Here is an 18463-nt window from a genome sequence, read left to right on the forward strand (position 1 = left end):
TGCTGCGGGAGGGGCCGCGTGAAGCGTTAGCAGAAAGGGCCCGCAACGCTGCTAGGGCTTCTCTTTCTGTTTATTGACAGTGCAGCCGCAGGGCACGTTTGTCCTCCGGCGGAGCCCGCGACATTCCTGACGGAACAGAAAGATACGAAAGAAGACACACCTTTTTTTTTTTTTTTCCAAAATATAACTTTAATATATATATGCATATATACACACACACCCCACACACGCTATAGAGAAGCTGAAAGAACGCAAAAAAAAAAAAAAAAAGGATGTCCCACGAACTGTTTTAGGTGTGCACAGCATACAGGTTTCCAAAAAACGCCACAGCAGCTCCGCTTCTTACCTGCTTCACGAGTTCGTGTTTCACACTGCCGTCACACTGCAGCCCAGAGCTCACGTTCAGTGAGCGAAATCACAGTCAAACGAGTAAATGAAGATAAAGATGAAACATTTCTCAACCCTGTCCAGTGTCAAAAAAAAGCTTAAAAATCTAAATGTACAAATTCAGCCTTAAAATGGTTTAGTGCAAATATGAAAATTAACAGCATAATTTTAAAGTATTTAAATAAGCTTTAATATAACTATAGTGCTTCATTCCTATACATGTCTTCCCCTCAACAGATGCAACAGCACGGGGGCATTTCTTGTTAAGAGTGGGAACAAACCCAGAACCTGGGAAGAAATAGCATAAAGTCATTTGTTAAATCATTTATTTATATTTCACTTAAGTTTAATAAAGGGAGATAGGGTATTTATTAGCGGAGGAGCAAAATATTCATCCATGTACTGATTCTGGAGTGGATGGGCAAGGGGAATGGGAGCGAGGGGGTCAAGAAACGCTGTCCCTTTTCCTGACATTCAGCACACAAATGCTGGTGGTATAAATCGTCCGATTAGCACGCACAGACAGTCTATCCTCCCGGCCGCACGTCGCATTAGAAGGTCTCGTCGTCATTGCAGTCGGCCGTCCAGTGCCCGAACATCTCGCAGGTATCGCAGTAGGGGCGTTCTTCTCGCCTGCTGCCGTGGTAAGCCGAGTGGGGTGGCTCCTCCAGCATCTGTGCCTGCGTCGGACAATCTTCAGTGTCATGAAGATCAAAGCAGCCGCAGATATCACAGAAGAGACGAGGTTTCTTCTTTGACAGGCTTTCTTCCTCACTGCAAGATCAGCACCAGGGCAAGTCAAGCAGGGTACTTCTCCTTCATAAAGGAGAAAGGCCTGCTTCCCTGCCCTGCACGATAACCTGCCTCATAACCATTGAGACTAAGGAAGCACCACAGCGGTCAACAAAACCAAAAAAACTATTACAAAATCCCTTCTGAAGATCTTCTGACATCTTGACTACCTTGCAGTACACTCCATATTCCCTTATACTATAATATTTACTAAACAAACTGCTCTGTTTGTATAAATATTTGCACAAATACAGACATTATTTAAAAAAGAAACACATGTAAACTAGTTTCTCTTTTCTCTTGATAGAAGAGATCTGGAGTCACAATATATCAAAGAAGTTTTAGTTCTCTTTCTCCAGACTGGATCTCCCCGTCTCAATGCAGCTATCGGCCTCCTGAGAGCAAAGACTCTTCTACTTAATTTGGGAAGGGCCAAACTCAACCAAGACTGACAACAACTATGTTATGATACATCAGTGTTTGTGATCGATAACTACAGAGGGTCATTTTGCACCACCAGGTACACCGTAGCGAAGGACCTAAAAAGAAGGCTGGATTCAATCACCCTAAATTCAAGAGAAAGCTACGTTTGTCCTTCCTGACAGCTGAAATCAGGCTGGCGCATTGTGCGGCTGACAGAAAGGACTGCTACCAACAGCCCCCAAAACACAAGCCAAGGTTTCCTTTAGGATTTATACCTGTCATAGTTATTTATCTCCTCTTCGTTGCCATTGAGGGCTGCTTCACACATTCTTTGTATTTTCAAGTTCAATTCTTCGTTTCTTCTTTGCAGATCTACTATCACTGAATTCAGGAAGTCAATCTATGATAGTCAAGAACAAGGACAGTCAGCGGGCTGAGGACTGCGCTTCAGAGAAAGCGAGCAACAAAGGAACGGCCCTCAAACTGACACACGCAGATCTGCATTAACTCTTACCGTTGGATTGTTGTATTACAAAGAGCACCTGTGGACACTGAAAGAACAAGGGATAAGAACTTCCCAAAGGACCTCCGAGACCCTCGGTATGATTTATGTCCAGGGAGCTAGGTAATTCTGCCCAGCCAACACGTCTGACAGACATCGGTGGGTCTCAGCCCACCACTGATAGATCGAGTTCTTTTTCTAATGTTACATTTTGAACGTAAATCCAGTTGTGTAATTCTGATCAGAATGGCGTCTCTGTTCCTCTGACCCTGCAGCTCTAGCAGATACTCTCAGAGCTATCCTGGAGGGGCAGCGGGACAGCGCAGCGCACCCGTACGGCATCTCCCAAAGCTAGTTTGAGCCACAGAGATCAGCAGGCCAGCACTGCAGCAGCACCGCTGAATATAATCAAGTAATGCTTGGCAAATTAACATAGTGAATAAAATAAAGGAAGCCAAGAAGTGGAACAAACCTCGTGCTGATTGGAAGGAAGCGTTCCCATCAGCAGGTGAGTTCAAGGAGGAAGAAAAACAGAAAAAGATTGGTGGTTAGTGTATGTTAATTGCACTACTTCTGATCTTTGTACAGGCTAGGAAGGAGATTTTTTTAATCAACAGGACTGACACCACTGATCTAACAAGGACTTTTATAACGAGCAGAAGGTGCTTCTATTCTAACTGTGTTTCCTAGGCATTCGTTGTCACAGGCCGCCTGTTGCACGGCAGCGCTTCGCATGTTCATTATGATGATCATACTCTCTGATACACATTTTTCCTGTTACCAAGCACATGCTAACTGAGCAACTTCCTTGCCCCCTTGCTGCCAACCCTCATTCTGAGTAAAGTTCTGCAGTTAAGAAGAAGCAAAGATCAACATTTTCAACTGCAGAAGCTTAGAAGTAGCATGGGAGCTCAGGTAACCCGTTTCTCCAAGATGGCAAGCACCACAGATTCAGGCGGGCCGTACCTTATTCCTTGTTGGCATCCGAGAAACCTTTGGGAAGAACAGCAAGGAGCAGTTTATGAGTGTGCTCTGCTGTGCTGTACCTCACCAACAGACTGCAGGTCAAAACTTGCCACCCCTGCTTTCCTGCTTGCTTCTTCATGTTCCAACAACCTGAACTATTTCTCCAGTATCACTCATCACTTGATTCTTAATATTTACTGTCATTAATATTTCCCTTCAGAAGCAGAAGGTTACAAGATAAATCTGCCCATTATAATCCTGATTTACAAAATCTGATGGAACTTCTGAAAAATATTTCACTCTGCCTATAGACACACTGCTGTTTTAGCATGCTGATGTTTCTGATCAAATACCTGCTTCTCTTTTGCAATTTCATCTTGAAGTAGATTAGCAGCAATGTCACCTTTAAAGAAGAAAACCAACAAAAACAAACAAGGTATAAGTATTCAGTAATCTAAATTATGAAACATACAATGGCTTAGTCAGAGATTGAAACAATGTAATAGTCTCTAGTCTCCAAACCATCTTATTCTCACTGCTTTCTAATCACTCAGTATAAGCTTCGGCAAGGGTGACTTCTTTGGGGAATTTTTTTGACCACTGCATTATGGAAGCATATTCAATACTGCATGTTACTTATTAAAATACCAAAAATGTATGTATAGGTGACAGCTAACATTCACAGATCTGCAAAGGAACGCTCCTCTGTTGAGAGATGAGACTATAGTGGTAGGAAGCTTAAGAAGCTCAGCATAAGGTAAGCATGAGTGTCTGAAATGTGGGATTCCCAGTCCTGTGCTCAGGTAGGTGGTTTTGTTACAATGCCTACACATTACTTTGCAGCTACAGCAAGGAAAAACAAAATCAGACTGAGAGAGGCTCTTGCACAGAAGCCCCACCACAAACAGGATAAAGTTTTATGGTTTATGCATGTTTCATTTCAAGTCAAATTGTCCCCCACCCCGGTGTAAACGGGGTTAACTGGCAACGTCGGTGGCGTTCATATTTTGCAGCTGGTCAGATTTCCCTCATTCAGATCTTACTGTGTTCTACAACGGGAAGGACACTTGTCACAGGAGGTTCAATTAGTTAAACCTCCTTTTAACTATCTGGTTAACAGTTGCAAAAATCTACAAGATTAAAGCTGAAGGCACAGAGACAGTAAAGAGGCGCTTTCTTTTACCTGAGGAGCTAGTTACAGTTAAAGGCTGTTCGTTGTTTTCCTTGAGTTTTTGCTCCAAGTTCTTCACCTTTTCCTCAAGTTTCAATTTGTCAGACTCCAGTGACTTAACCACTGACTGCAAGGTTTTTGCAGAAGCGTTTTCTCCGCGGAGCACCACGATCTGTAAGATTTCAGAATGCTTAGGCCTTCCAGAATGAAGTAGCAAGGGCTAAATAGCCACCAAAAATACACGCCAGAAGTCACCTAACCAGGCACAGATTCTAAAGATTTAATTCTAAGGTTTAACTATGCTAAATTAATAAAGAAAAACAATTAGCCAACTCTTCAGCAGCAAGCATACAAAGCCGTATGCTTCTAGCCATAACTTAATCCGAAATTAAGAAGCACCCGACTGTTCCTCATTTACCTCATTTCTGAGTTTTTCCAGTTCCTCATCTTTTTGTGTGATCAAGGCACTAGTAACACTGATGGATTTTTGTAAAGATGCTCTCTCTTCATCAATTTCTTTTTTTAATGTTGATTCTCTAAAAGAAAACCAAACACAACCAGAAATCATCTAAAGAATAGATTACTGTAGTCACCTAAAGAAGTTTTATTTAATTTCAAGTATTAGACTACTGTAAGAAGTGGTTCTTAAAAAGCCAATTTCAATTCTGTACTTGACTGAGGTTTTATATATGTATAAACATTTCAGATGTTACAACTGCAGAAACAAAGCAAAAACTTTACCTAGGTAGTACATGCCAGAATCTGCATATCATCGTATCCATTTGAATTTAAAGAAGCAAGTTAATAGACTGGGAAGATACAGGATAAACAAACATGTTGCACAATGTTCCACAAAACCTAACTTCAGCGTTTTGTTACTTCTTGAAAATTATTAACAAGCAACAAAACATACATGCAAAGCTCATTATACAAGTTGTCATGCAAAGCATTGATGACGCTGGAAATATCAGCTGGTCCTCACTAATTTCAGTAACATCATTATTTCCTGAAACACGTACTTTGAGAGTTTCTGGGCCTTTAACCTCGGTTTCAGCACAAAACCATGTGGGATTTGTTTTACTTCAAGAAGGGTTAAAAAGAAATCCTCCAGAGCAGGCACAAACCCCTTCTGTATGTCCAGTTTTCCCAACCTTTTCAGCTGATCTAATAAGAGACGCGACTTCTGCCTACAATTCCTGTCCTGACGGTGATCTTAAGGTACCATAGCTATGACATCCTCACACTGATGCTAATGAGTCTTCCCGATAGGTCACAGAATACACAGACGAGTAATTGTCCTCTGATGTGAGGACTATTGATACAAAAGCTCCTTAGAAGCGGAAAGCTTTTTGTTTTTTTAAAAAAAAAAAAAAAAAAAGACTGTTACTCCAAAATCTATGTTTACTTATCTAGAAGAGAAACTTGCTTTTCAGAGCGCCAAGCAGTGCCCAGCAGCTAGGGTACCATATAGCTATGATATCCTCACACGGATGCTAATGAGTCTTCCTGATAGGTCACAGAATACACACAGATGAGTAGTTGTCCTCTGATGTGAGGACTATTGCTACAAAAGCTCCTTAGAAGCGGAAAGGTTTCTGTTTGTTTAAAAAAAAAAACCTGTTACTCCAAAATCTATGTTTACTTATCTAGAAGAGAAACTTGCTTTTCAGAGCGCCAAGCAGTGCCCAGCAGCTAGCTGTCAACTCTCCGAGCTTCTGCAGGTGTTCTCTGTGCAATTCCATACATCTTGGCTTAGACGATCATGGTCTCACTGCCACAGCAGTGAGCTGCTTCTCTTCTTACTAGCCAGGAGTGCTGAAGCCAAACTAGGCTACTTGAATGCATACCCACTACACAAAAAGCACGAAGTAGCCAATACTTCAAAGATGCCAAGTAGCACAACCATTTTATTTAAGTAACTAACCAAAACTACACTCTCTTAGGACTGTTCAAGGGCTCAAGAGCAGAACGCATCCTTGTGTGACGATGCTCAGTAGGTAGGGAACAGCTATTAAGTTCAAATGGAGAAGTTTTCATATCCACGGTATCTACAGTTAGTGAGAGCCATGATACCCAGACCATGAAACACAGTAAATCTCACTGACTCAAGATAAATAGGAAACTCAACAATGAGAGCGCAATTAATGCAATTCTTTCATTGTTAAGATTGTACTCGGGAATGGAAGCAGCAAGTGGAGAATCTGGGGTTTAGAGAAGCTGATGCAGCTACCAAACAAGAACCAAAAGGTTGATTTTGGTTTTGGTATTTTTACAATGAGAATTAATAGAAGCAGAAACACAACAAATTGCAGACTGCACGATCTTGCCTTCAAATACAAGTCATACCCTGTTCACAAAAACCAAAAGGGCAACAGCATTTAATGGATCTCCTCGCCAACCCTGATTCAGCAAAGCACTAAAAGCATGACAGCAATCTCTATGTTCTTCAGCGGGATTACATACACGCTCTAGCCTAACCCATGTTTTTAAATGCTTTGCTGAATTGGATCAAAGGCGCAGGATGGTGGTGTGGGAAAGAAATGTGCCACCAATGCATGGGACGCTGCTGACGGAGCACAGCTGCCCTCTCCAATCCACCGAGCTGCAAATCCAGCGTTTACTTAAGGCAGGGGAAATGGGAAAGTACATCTGGAAGTTGCTGCTCACAAGCTCTCCTGTACCTGAGACTTCACCCGGGCTTCCCTTTGCTATATACACAGCCATAGAAGGGCAGATGGAAACCCCGGTAACTCATCTCATGCACAAGAGCTTGTTATTCAGCCAATGTTTCCAGTTTTTGGTCAGATCTTCACCTTGGAGATCAAGACCAAATACATGCTTTTTGTACAAATATGGTTAACTTGCCATTTATTGGGCTTGGTTTCAGCCACCACAAGCATTTAGGTGGTTGAAAAGGCGAACAGTTTGTGAGCATGTAAGTATATATTTACAAATTCAATATAGGAGTCTAGAATACTATAACACAAGGGGGGAGAAACAAGAGAAGAAAAGAGGAGAGAAAACAAGAGGGGGAAAAAATGGTCCCTGTACTGTAGCACTGTTGTTTTTCTTTTACAGGGCAGCCTCTCCAGGAACCATGCTTTACAGCTCCAGGTGGAGGCCCTCTAAAACATTGATACTGGAAAACCTACAAATATGGTAGGTATATGTCACTACTTACTTACACGTAAGTGTAGATCACAGTTCACTTCCAGCATCAGCTGAGAGTCTACCCCACTGATGCTCTCAGCTTCAGTATCGTTTGTGGTATGATTCATATGAGAGATAGTAAACGTAAGGAGCATATGTTGAATGTGAAGTAACTACATAGCGATAACTTGCAAGACAAATCTTGTGGAAAGTATTTATTTTATCCAGGGGGGAGGGGGGGGAGAGGGAAGATAAAGGGGAGAGGGAAGATAAATTGATCCAGTGAACTTAAACTTTTTCCCTGCCAATTCAAGTCCAAAATATCTGCTTGCCAGCAGGGATTAAAGAAAAACAACAATAAAAATTACTTTGTCATTTCACACGCCATTTTAAAATTTCACTTTCTTAAGGAGGTTAAACCATGTTTTGAGCAGTGTGTGGACGTCATGGGAGAGAGAGGTTTTTCTTTTAACATAAAAAAAAAAATCACCCAGATTCTTCCCTTACTACAAAAATAAGAAATTCTAAGAGTGAAGCAAATACCTTAAAGTGTTACTGGGCAAGCTTTAAAAATGCAAGATAACAAGAACCACATGTTAGAAACATGGAGTAGAAATGCAAAATATTCTAAGGAAGAACTAAATTTGCACCAAGGGGCTTTTTTGTTTTGGTAAAAAATATAGACTTTTTTTTTTTTATATATATATAGATATATATAGCTGAGTATTTTACAAAACAAAAGCAAGACACCAAGGGACAAAGGCAGCCAAAATATGTACAACAACTTTACTTAAAAAGAAAAAAATTATTTATTGTAACGTGGATAGACTTTCTTGAGTCTTACCATTAAAGACACACAGATATAGCAAAGGAAGCAAGGGTAGGAAAGGGAAGAGAGAGGAATGAAATGAGTATTGATAAATAGCGCAAGCGCAAAGACAGTAAGACAGTTAGCAACCCACAATGAACCTAATAAGCTGAAGTAACATAGAACCCCCTTAGATTCATAAATATCAAACTCCTGTTACTCCTAGCCGGACTATTTCATAGAGGGACTTGCTAAACTAGAGGAAGAGAATTTCTGTGGGTGGAAGGAAGGCAGGAAAACTACTGCTAGAAATTTGACCTAACTGAAACAAAAAGATGTCTCTTTTTCAGTATCTCAAATTCTTAAGACAAAAGGAAGAAATCATCACCCATCTCATCACCAACTTCAGGAGAATTTGGGAATTTAGAGACACTTTTTTATTTAATTAGCTCTTCATTCAGCCTAACTTTTTTTGTTGCAAATAATGTCATATGCTGGCGTATTTTAACCCCTAGTGGCCTGCAGTCTGCTTCAGTGAGGTTGACTGTTTCTGCTACTTATTTTATCCTTTCTATTGGAGTTTATTCAACACTGTTGAGAAATGTCATTAAGCCAAACTTGGGCATCTCAGTGTAACCAACTGAAGATGAAGTAATGTTAAAACTCACTTTAATGATTTCATAATTATCTAGGTTATTTCAGGCAGCTCACAGAGTAAAAATAGGAGAAGGAAAATCAGAGCCACACACCTTGCTTTTTATAACTTACTACAGAATTCGTCTTTTAAAATGTATGCTATGAAACAGAACTGCTGGAAAGTATTGAATGAATCTTGGGTCCCCATTCCCTCCTTCCTTCCCCCAAGTAACTTTCAGGAATTACGCTATTTAAAATAACTCTCAACTATTTAAAATACATGTTTTAAAACATGTTAAATAACAGGCTACAAACAGCATTCTAAGCTGTCAGCAGTACTAATATCCTCTTTTTCCCTCCCTTCCTCCACATCAGATATGCTGGAGATGATCCTCAGTTGGTGTAAACGTACTAATTATTGTGGACGTCAAATGGCCTCTACACCAGCTAAAGATTTCTCTCCTTATCTTCTCCTTCACCTCATCTTAAAAAAATAACTTAGGCTTACGCTATTCTATGCAGCTAAAGGCTGAGTGATCCAGTTCATAAGGTTGGTTAAAGCTGGAGGTTGAGCTGCTCACTTGCCTCTCTGTATAACAACTGATCAAACTCCTACATTCTCCGAGGAAGCTTTAGCTTGTGTGATACCCTATGTGCCTCCTGCCCTTTAGAAGAGTGTGAGCTACAAGAGAGCATGACCCACTTCCCAAGTAACAGATTATTAGGGAATACAAAAGGGATCAGTGTATAACACTGAGTAGCTAAGGATGTGCATAAATACCAAAGTACCACTCACTGTTCTTTGTTGCAACCATTTAAGAGGGGTTTGTTTGTTTTTCCTGGAACACACGTGGTGTCATGGAGAGCTGCATCTTTTCTTAAGGATTTATATAACTGCTTTTGAAAAGCCCACATTTTCCTAAAGACATTGTGGCACTTAGCCAACTAGCTTTCCATACACGTATTGCAGAAAGACAGTAAATTTTGTAACTTGGGACCATTTATTGAACAGCACAGTTTACAAGTGGATGCCCCAGTCACCCAGGACAAATCTCCCGGTATTTAAAAACAGTGCTGAATGAACTGCAATAATTACTGCCACAATGAACTCAATATCCCCAAACTATGGGAACAATCCATTCAAGGCTGAATAATCACCGCTTTTCTTTCTTTTCTTAAACAACTTACCTCTTTTTCATCTCTAATAACTGGTTATTGAGTACTGATCTCTCCTCTTCCAGCTAAAACACAAGTACAAAAAGACTACAGTTAATACACTAAGGATTGTTTCCTTAGTATAATATATCAGAGCATCATTATCGTCATAAAACAAACGTGGGAGAGGCTACAGAGCCTAAAAATCCTCAAAGTAATCCATTTTCTACTAGGACAACACACGCACACAAACACAAACTGTTCAGTGACCAAGAATATTAGCTAGTGAGGGGCTATTACTGCTTTATATAGTACTTTCATGTCCCGTGCTCACAAGAGAGGTGTGAGGCTAGTATTGTCTTATACGATATTTCCGGGCCCCATGCACAGCAAATAGAACCATAAGCTTTTCTGCACCTGGCTATTAAGTTTAGCCCCATATCGATGAATTACTGGATTTGCTGTTGTTTTGACCTGGATAATTGTACTACTGATCCGTATTTGTTACTGTACCATTATTTAGAGATAAATTATTGATCCCTAAAGCTGTTGGTTTGGTGTCTGTTACTGTATCCTGAACCTGTAACTCGGCAGGGCCACCTTAAGCCCTCACAGTTAGCAAGGCCTTCAACTGAAAATACTGTTGCTGCAGGTTCTTGGGGTCCAAACTGACAGGCACACATAGGTTTAGGAAAAGCAAAGCAAAACAAAACAACCAACCAAAATTTGTACAACAACAAAACTGTAAAGCCCCACCACAGAAACACTATGGTAACTGAACTTCTGATAAGGTTAAGAAATTAAGTCGTTTTCAGGCCAATTAATTATTTTTCACCATCTCCTCCTTTCTTCTTACTCAATGGCCGAAGTCAGCAATTACTGCCCTACAGAACTGCTTATAGTAGCAACTACCAGTGCCTCGGCTTGAAGACAATCTCTCTTTAGATTTCACAAGCATTCAGGGTTCATCCACAAGGTTAGCAATACATACATTTATAATGGGAACCTCAGAGCCCCAGGAACAACAGCAAATAGTCTCTTATTGACTAAATCCTTTCAGCGCTTTGCAGGCATTCAGGTTTGGCACAGACAGGCATAGAAAGCGTTAAGCAAGTTCTGATGAAAAGGAAGGTTGTCTGCCAGCTTCCAAGACTAGGCTAAATGCAGCTCACCTAGATAAATGGTCTCCTCCATGTTTTCTGACAACTTGCCTTCTCCTTTCGTGTACTGCAGTGCTGTTAAGCCTTCCAGGTATAAGATTAATCGGTATCATTTTCCTGGGGCTTAATCAGACAACTTCATTGATACGAAAAATAGATACTAGAAGGGTGTAGAGAGACTTATATTAAGGAATCTTAAAGAAAATCAAAACGTCTCTCTCAAGGAAAGTGACCACAGTAGACTGTGAGCAGCCATAGTACTATGGGGGTATGACCAAATTTTTCTTGCAGGCAAGTCAAAACCAGCAATTTCACTAGCAGCACAAAGTATAGCCCGTTTCCGAGAATTTTTGTCTGCTTCCTACACAGAGGCAGCCTATATGAACTCCTTACAGCTGTACAGACTGATGACAAAAAAGGAGAAGGAAAAAAGAATATGAAAATTCTGAGAAATGTTTCACTTCTAAATCCCAGTGAGCTGCACCTCTCCAGAACACCCTCTGGCATCTATTTTATATGGCCTCTCTCCTCCCTCAGACTCATGTTGCAATCTCTTGTGCATCACACTTTTCCAGCTGGTTTTTTGGACTACTTTTCCTCTACCAGCGCTAGCATTTCTCTACAGTCACACTGTGCAGCATTAACCAGGCCACGTTCCACAAACAAATTGCCTCGTTTCACCCCAGGCCAGCTTAACTTTCTGGTGTTTATGCTCTTGACTGCCACTTGCAATTGGAAAAACCTTATACTGACATTATTCACCCTTTACTCCCCAGAGGCCATGTCCGCAGAGCTCCATGATGCTCTCCCCGTCCCATCCGCCCCCCACCTTTTTATTGGTTTCTTTTAGGAAAAGACTGTGGTGCCTGTTTAACTCAGAAAATCCTTCAACATCTGTGGAATGCTCCAAGATTGCGAGCATAAACCCTGCATCTCTCCTCCCTTTTAGTTCCCTGGTTGGCTGTGGAGAGATGAGTGGTTTTTGTACAGACCAAGACAGAAGTGGGTTTAAAAGAGAGAAAAGTAAAGGACAAGAGGTTAGGGAGTCGTGCAGCTTCTAAACCCCTGTTGCAGCTGCATCGAGTCATGGATCAAGCCTTGAGCAGCTTTGTGGTAGAAAAGGAGAAAGGACACCCCTTCTCTCATCAACATTCCTCCAGCAATCCGCTCACTCTCTCATTAGCCTCAGAGCAGACTTCTCGCATACCTTTAATAAAAGATGGACCAGCCGAGCTAGTAGATATTTCTACACTTTTTCCAATGAAGTTAAAATACCTGGGCAGGTCTAAGGCTCCCAAAATGCTACAACAAATAATTTGAAGCCAGGAAAGTTCCCCGAGCTCATATCTATCTGAATGTGAATCTTTAACTAATTACAGACAGCTAATTACTTATGGATCAATACAGAAAAGCATCCCTCAGCATCTTTAGTATTAGACACTTTAACCTTTAGATGTCAGGATAAATCATTCATGAAACAGTATTCATTAATTTTGCAAAGTGTGTCACATGCAGCCACAGATTCACTAACCCAATTGACTAACACACTTGCTAGAATTTATATAGTTACCATAGCGACTGCTCAAAATACTTAAAACATATGCTTGCTACCTTTCGTACTGCATTTTAATAGGCACATGCACAGAAACTCACACAGACTGAAGCACTGCTACATTCTGTGCTTTCCTCCCTACTGTCCAATTTTTCAGTATCCACTGCATAAAACGCAGTTCCATGAGCAATCCTGCTCTGTGTTTAACCTCTTGGCTGCCACCACAGACACTTGTTCTCTAAAATCTAATCGAGCAATTCTTCATGGTAACATTTTTTTCACTCCCCACAGACAGCCTGAGCCAAGGAAGCCCACAACATGCTGCAGCTTGGTGCCTAAACGCAGTGTCCATTCGCCCGAGTGACAGCGAAGGAAAGTGGTGGTGGGGATCAGTGAGACTGTGCTAGCCCAAGATAGGGCTGTCCGTGCGAGAATCCTCAAGGCCAGCTGGTTTTGTTGCCGTTCCATTAAGAGAACTCAGCAGAGTCCAAGGTAGAACGAGGGGACTGGAAGTTCAGGTTCTGCAGGAAACACGGAAAAAGTCCCGTTCCTCAGGATAATAGCAGGTTTCTATCAGAATGAAAAGGCTGGTTAGACTTCACATGCTCCAGATGAGACAGGGAATGCTTTTTAGGAGAACATCTGCCTCCACTCCCAAGTAACCAGGAAATACGACAGTTCTGGGCGGACAGACCGCACGTTTCGCCAACGAGACCCGAACAATACTGAACCGAGAAGAGCTGCGCTCGTTAGTTATGTGACACTTGGAAGGAAACCTGCATTTTAAATGACACCATTTTGCCTTCGCTCCTTTTGCCACAACACAGCTCCCTGGAATACCAAAGGCCTTTTCCAGTCTTTTAGGAAGTTCACTAGACCTAAAGCCACCACAGTCCAAATATTACATGTAGGAAATGCAACAGGCGGCATTCCCACATTTCTAAGACTCAGATTACATCTTCCTCGCAGAAGAGGACACAATGCAACACAAATGGCTGAAGAAGGCAAACAGACTGTTTCTCCAAGCTCTAGCAGATCTTCCAGATTTGTGATCTTGGAGCCATCTACTCACGGGCAGAAAAGGCTATGGTGCAAGTGAACCGAGAATATTCCAGCGTGCAAGATGATCGACTAATCCCTGTGCTTCACAGATTACAGCTGTCTGTCCTGGCAATGAGAGAAGGATCCCTGCTGACAGATCCACAGCAGGCAGGATGCAGACAGCAGGACTCCTTCACAGGGTCATCTGGAAACAACGGAGGCCACAGACTGAGATTGCAGTGACCACCGCCAGCCTGCGCCTTGTGGGCTGAAGGTTCCCTTCCCTCGGGGACTTTCTGTATATCAACTCTGGCTACATACAATAGGCAGAAAGGTTTGACCAATGTTGCCAAATACTTTTCAATTTACAACTCTTTCTGAAAATAACAGGTTGCCTCAAAGATTCTGAAATAATTTAAGAAAACATGTGGGAGTGGGGAGCAGAGCTCCCACTGGCTGTTAGGATGACAGCATTCTCTTACCACACCGCTACTCAGATGCAGCATGAGTCAGTGGTTGAGCCCACACGTCTGGGACTCTTGTTAACCATCTCCACAGGCTCTTTAGGATGAAGGAGCTCGTGCATTACTCCTGTCAGCAGCCAAAAGGATTTAGAAACTGGCCAGATCTGTAGTCACTGATCCTCAGTATCTCCAAACAGGACCCTTGAAGAAAAGTCAGCCACTTGGTTTTAAAAATATTAGGCTTTGTTGCAGGATGGAAGAGATCTGTTCCACTGTCACTGGGAATAAGCATACCCCTCTTCTGCACACGTGCTATCTCAGAAAGGCAAGATATAAACCCATGCCTTCTACGTTCTTGCTTTTGGACCAGATCTTCCAAAGATGTCTTCACGGTGTGGCTGTCACCAGAACTGCTCCACAAGAACTAAACCCACCATATTTAATGGCTGTAAATCTGATTTATCTTTTGGCAAGTACCAGTGTTATAAGCTGTGTAACTAAGCCCATACTTTAAGATTCCAACAGCCTGTTCAAATGTAATAGTGAAAAATAAAAAATGAAATTTAAGAGAGCCCTTTTCTCCCCTGCAAACTACCACCAGAAAAACATCTTACATCGATTCCAGTCCTCCAGTACCCTCTACCTGTTCATGTACCTGCACAGTATGAAGTTTAAGCAAGCATACACGTGCATAGCGCTTTTTAGAGACAGAGTCCAACCAAGTAGTTTCAAACAGTATTCTGAAATACATCCTAAATACTCTTTTTTAGTGGGAAGGGAGAGCAGGAATAAGGAGGAGAATTAAATTGCTAGAATTCCTTAGTACTGGGTAGATGGAGATTTCCACAGTTGGATAACAAAATTACTCCTGACAGAAATAGCAAGTGTCTGTTAATACATTTGGCTAAAGCATATTTAATTTATGCTTATTCCCAAGCCTCCTAAGTATCCTTCACGGGTTACGTAACCTTCTGTTAGCCTGCAGTTCTAACCTCCCAATGCAGGTGGCTTCCAAATTTATGTTAAAACATTCTCAGAACAACTCATCTTTCAAGCACAAACATGCAGGGCAACGTCACCCAGGCATCAGCGGAAACAGCATGCACAGCACTTGCACCACAGATCAGGAAACGTCCCAGCCACTCTACCTTCTGATGACTTGTGACTTCGTCCCTGCTCCTGCCCAGCTCCTCGGCAAGTTTCACGTTCTCCTCTTGCAAAGCTGCAAGCTGCTGGGACTTCTGAGCTGCTGCCAGCTTCAGCGCTTCGCTGCGAGGACAGAGAGTACATCGTTACCATAGGAACGAGAGAGGCAAGAAAAAACTGTGGGAGAGATTCAGCTTCACAGCTTGGAAAAATACATCTAGGTCACGTGTCTAATGGGATCTATAATAAAGGTGACAATCTATACTTCAGATGCACAGGGACAGGTTTAACCCTGAAAAGCAGTAGCAGCACAAAACTCCTTTTCCTTTAAATGTATCAGATACTCAAAGACGTGGAAGGTAAGTTCAGACTGCTAGTTCTGCATGCTTCTGATGGTTAGCAAATGCTTGGATTTAGAAATACAGGGTAGGGTTTGACAAGAGTGTTGGCGAGGTTAATAGCCTAGACTTTCTCTGAAGTGAACTCTGTAGCCAGAGGGAAAACATGAGAATTGTTGTTTTTTTTTTTTAAAAAAAAGGGGGGGAGGCAAAAAGAAAAAAAGAAAAAGAAAAAAGCTTACAGTTCCACTTATTTAAATACTCCCTACAAGGTCTGACATCCAAACATACAAGAATGTGCAAGATCACAGGAGGCAAAACAGGAAAGTATCTAATCTATTCCATTATTTTAACAGATACAAACCTGAAACCGAGACAAAACAAAAGCTGAAGAAAAAAAAGGATTTGCAGGTTTCATTAACCTATGTTGCCACTAAGATGTGTGGTTTCCTTAAAGTAAGTTTATTTTCAACAAAGTTTTGAAAAAAATATTTTGCATGCCTGCCTGTAACACAAGTGACTAACACAAGTTTTTATAAGATTTGACAATCTCTTTCAAAAAATAAAAAAGATGTGCTTCATTTCATTAAACAGTAATTTTTATGACTGTGTTTTGTTTTCATGAAAAGGAATCTGAGTACTCCCATGTGCCAACATTGCACAGAGTTAAACCCTGACTGGAATATTAAAAATACTTTTATGACTGTGGGAGGCAGAAGAACCCCTAAGTCAGAAACTTACTCAAGCACTTCAAAATACAAGGACTCTATGGTCTATTATTGGGCACATTTAAACTAAAGGAAATCTGATTTACTTTTCGAGTTCAGCATGTAATATGGCTAAGATTTTCCAACCATTTCTTCTATCTGGTCTCACCTTGACCGATTTCTAATCCAATCCACCTAGACTGGATTAAACAGGCTAGCTCACATCACTGAACATCGATTCAAATTATCTTGGTGTGAATCTACTTGCTGATGCAGGAACATACCTATTTTTAACCACGACTGTTTGCTGAACTGCAGTACCAACCAGTTCTCCTCTTTTTGCTTTTGGCATTAAAGCGTAGATTCAGGGCATTATAAAAAAAGCACACAAAATACTGGGGTCAATTTGTGTGAAATGCTCCCCTGTGCTTAGTGCCAAGGAGCTTCAAACTGATAGCTGCAAGGGCACTTGACAGTAGGCAGTACTAAATGAATACACAACATCCAGCCAGTATTTCTGCTTTTCTTCATCCTAGTTTTGCATGGAAGGCACTTCTACAAAGGCCACCAATGTCACTGTAACACCCTCCCACCTCCAAAGGCACTGTTCTAGAGTCCCCACTACATGTCCCTACCTACAGTCACAGCTCCTGTGGGCAACATCTTCCCTCTACTCTCCTTTGCAAAGACAAGGGCACTATCTTCATCAACTGACCTCCCAAAGGTGTTCTCTCTACCCACACTACTGCTGATCAAGAAATGCCTATTGTCAAGCAAATTCCTTACTCTAATTAAAACAAGCAACACACAAAATAATTACGACCACAAAGATCAATTAAAAACAACTTGACAAGCTTCCACTTATCCACAATGTCTCATACCACTGATGATTAGAGACCACATTCAGCAATAGTCTATGACTAAGATTAACCTTAAGGGAAAAAAAAAATTAAAAAACCCACAAAGTGATGAGGATCATGAGAACACCTTTCAGTGCTGAAGATTTTCAAGGAAGTATCTTCTATAAATAACTTCTGCTTGACAAATTACAGTCTAATATATTTTGTCTTTCCATGATACCAGAGTCTGTTAGCCCCTTGCTGTTCTAGCATTAGAGCAATTAGTCTGGAAATAATTAGTTTGCTTTGGCATTTCCCACGAGCACTGAGGCAGGTAGGAATTGCTCATGGAATGAAATCCTGCCTTCCTCAAAGGAGGTTGCTGCCTATACAAGCATGCAGGTTTTTAAAAGCAAGCAGTAAAAACTGTCAGTCAGAAACTTAGTATTAATTCTGTGTGCTGATTTCCTTTGTGTCCTGTCTTCACTTCAGAGCAGTGGTTAAGAACTATCACAAAATGACTTATGGAACTAACAGTAATAATAATTAGCCAAAGCTGCTTTTAGCTATCAGTCCAGACTCCAAACTAGTGCCCTCAGGTGGCAGAACTCTATACTTCCTCCAACAAACAAATTATTTCAAACAGTGCTCAGAGTGAAGGATTTGCTTCAATACCCTGCAGCAATTCAGGAGCAGCATTCTGATTTCAAGTTTTATACATGTCAAACTAATATTCAATTTTGACCTAATATCTGCCTTATAAGTGAGGATACCAGAGAGATACTGAAAGACAATTTTTTAAAAAAAGGAAAGGTAAATGTAACTACAAAAGAATGGTTTAACAGATGTAACATTGAAATACTTACAATTCTTTTTTAAGTTCTTCCACCTTCTTGTTCTCCAGATTTAGAAGCTCTTTTGATTTATTAAGTTCCTCTTCATTTTTCAGGTTGTTTTGTTTAAGCATGTCCAACTTAAAGAGGAAAAAAACCCTCGTTACACTAATGAAACTATACAGTTCTTAGGTGTAGCACTCGGAAAAGATATTCAGCAAAATGGGGGCCTGAGCTGAGCTGTTCCACTTTTTCATCTTTAGTCTTTAAGTTAATTCAGCCCGTTTGTACTGAGAAGCATTTGTCTAACAAAAAATGTTACGAGACTTTCTGCATTCAAGTCGAGCAGCACAAAGAATTCAAAGTCCACTGAAGAGCAGCTTACAGTAATCT

General features: G+C 41.1%; 2 protein-coding genes across 5 annotated transcripts in view; both read right to left on the reverse strand.

Moving 5' to 3' along the window:
* The window catches only part of VPS33A (vacuolar protein sorting 33 homolog A (S. cerevisiae)), a 9343-nt gene extending 9219 nt beyond the window's left edge, over window positions 1-124 (reverse strand). The window contains exon 1 of the mRNA XM_009321234.1: window positions 79-124. Coding sequence (XP_009319509.1) covers window positions 79-124 — 46 coding nt within the window. The remainder of the gene's footprint in view (window positions 1-78) is intronic.
* Window positions 125-695: 571 nt separating this feature from the next.
* Window positions 696-18463, reverse strand: part of CLIP1 (CAP-GLY domain containing linker protein 1) — a 62340-nt gene continuing 44572 nt past the window's right edge. For 3 of the 4 annotated variants that reach the window (XM_009321194.1, XM_009321191.1, XM_009321193.1), the window contains 9 exons: window positions 18104-18210; window positions 15356-15476; window positions 10024-10076; window positions 4660-4777; window positions 4254-4413; window positions 3424-3473; window positions 2577-2582; window positions 1878-2002; window positions 696-1161 (listed from right to left, as the gene is read on the reverse strand). In XM_009321194.1, coding sequence (XP_009319469.1) covers window positions 939-1161; window positions 1878-2002; window positions 2577-2582; window positions 3424-3473; window positions 4254-4413; window positions 4660-4777; window positions 10024-10076; window positions 15356-15476; window positions 18104-18210 — 963 coding nt within the window. In that variant the 3' untranslated portion in view covers window positions 696-938. The remainder of the gene's footprint in view (window positions 1162-1877; window positions 2003-2576; window positions 2583-3423; window positions 3474-4253; window positions 4414-4659; window positions 4778-10023; window positions 10077-15355; window positions 15477-18103; window positions 18211-18463) is intronic. The other variant, XM_009321192.1, reaches the window with a different exon arrangement.

Source organism: Pygoscelis adeliae, unplaced genomic scaffold, assembly GCF_000699105.1.
Source record: "Pygoscelis adeliae isolate BGI_AS28 unplaced genomic scaffold, ASM69910v1 Scaffold93, whole genome shotgun sequence".
In the NCBI taxonomy this organism is placed as follows: Eukaryota; Metazoa; Chordata; class Aves; order Sphenisciformes; family Spheniscidae; genus Pygoscelis; species Pygoscelis adeliae.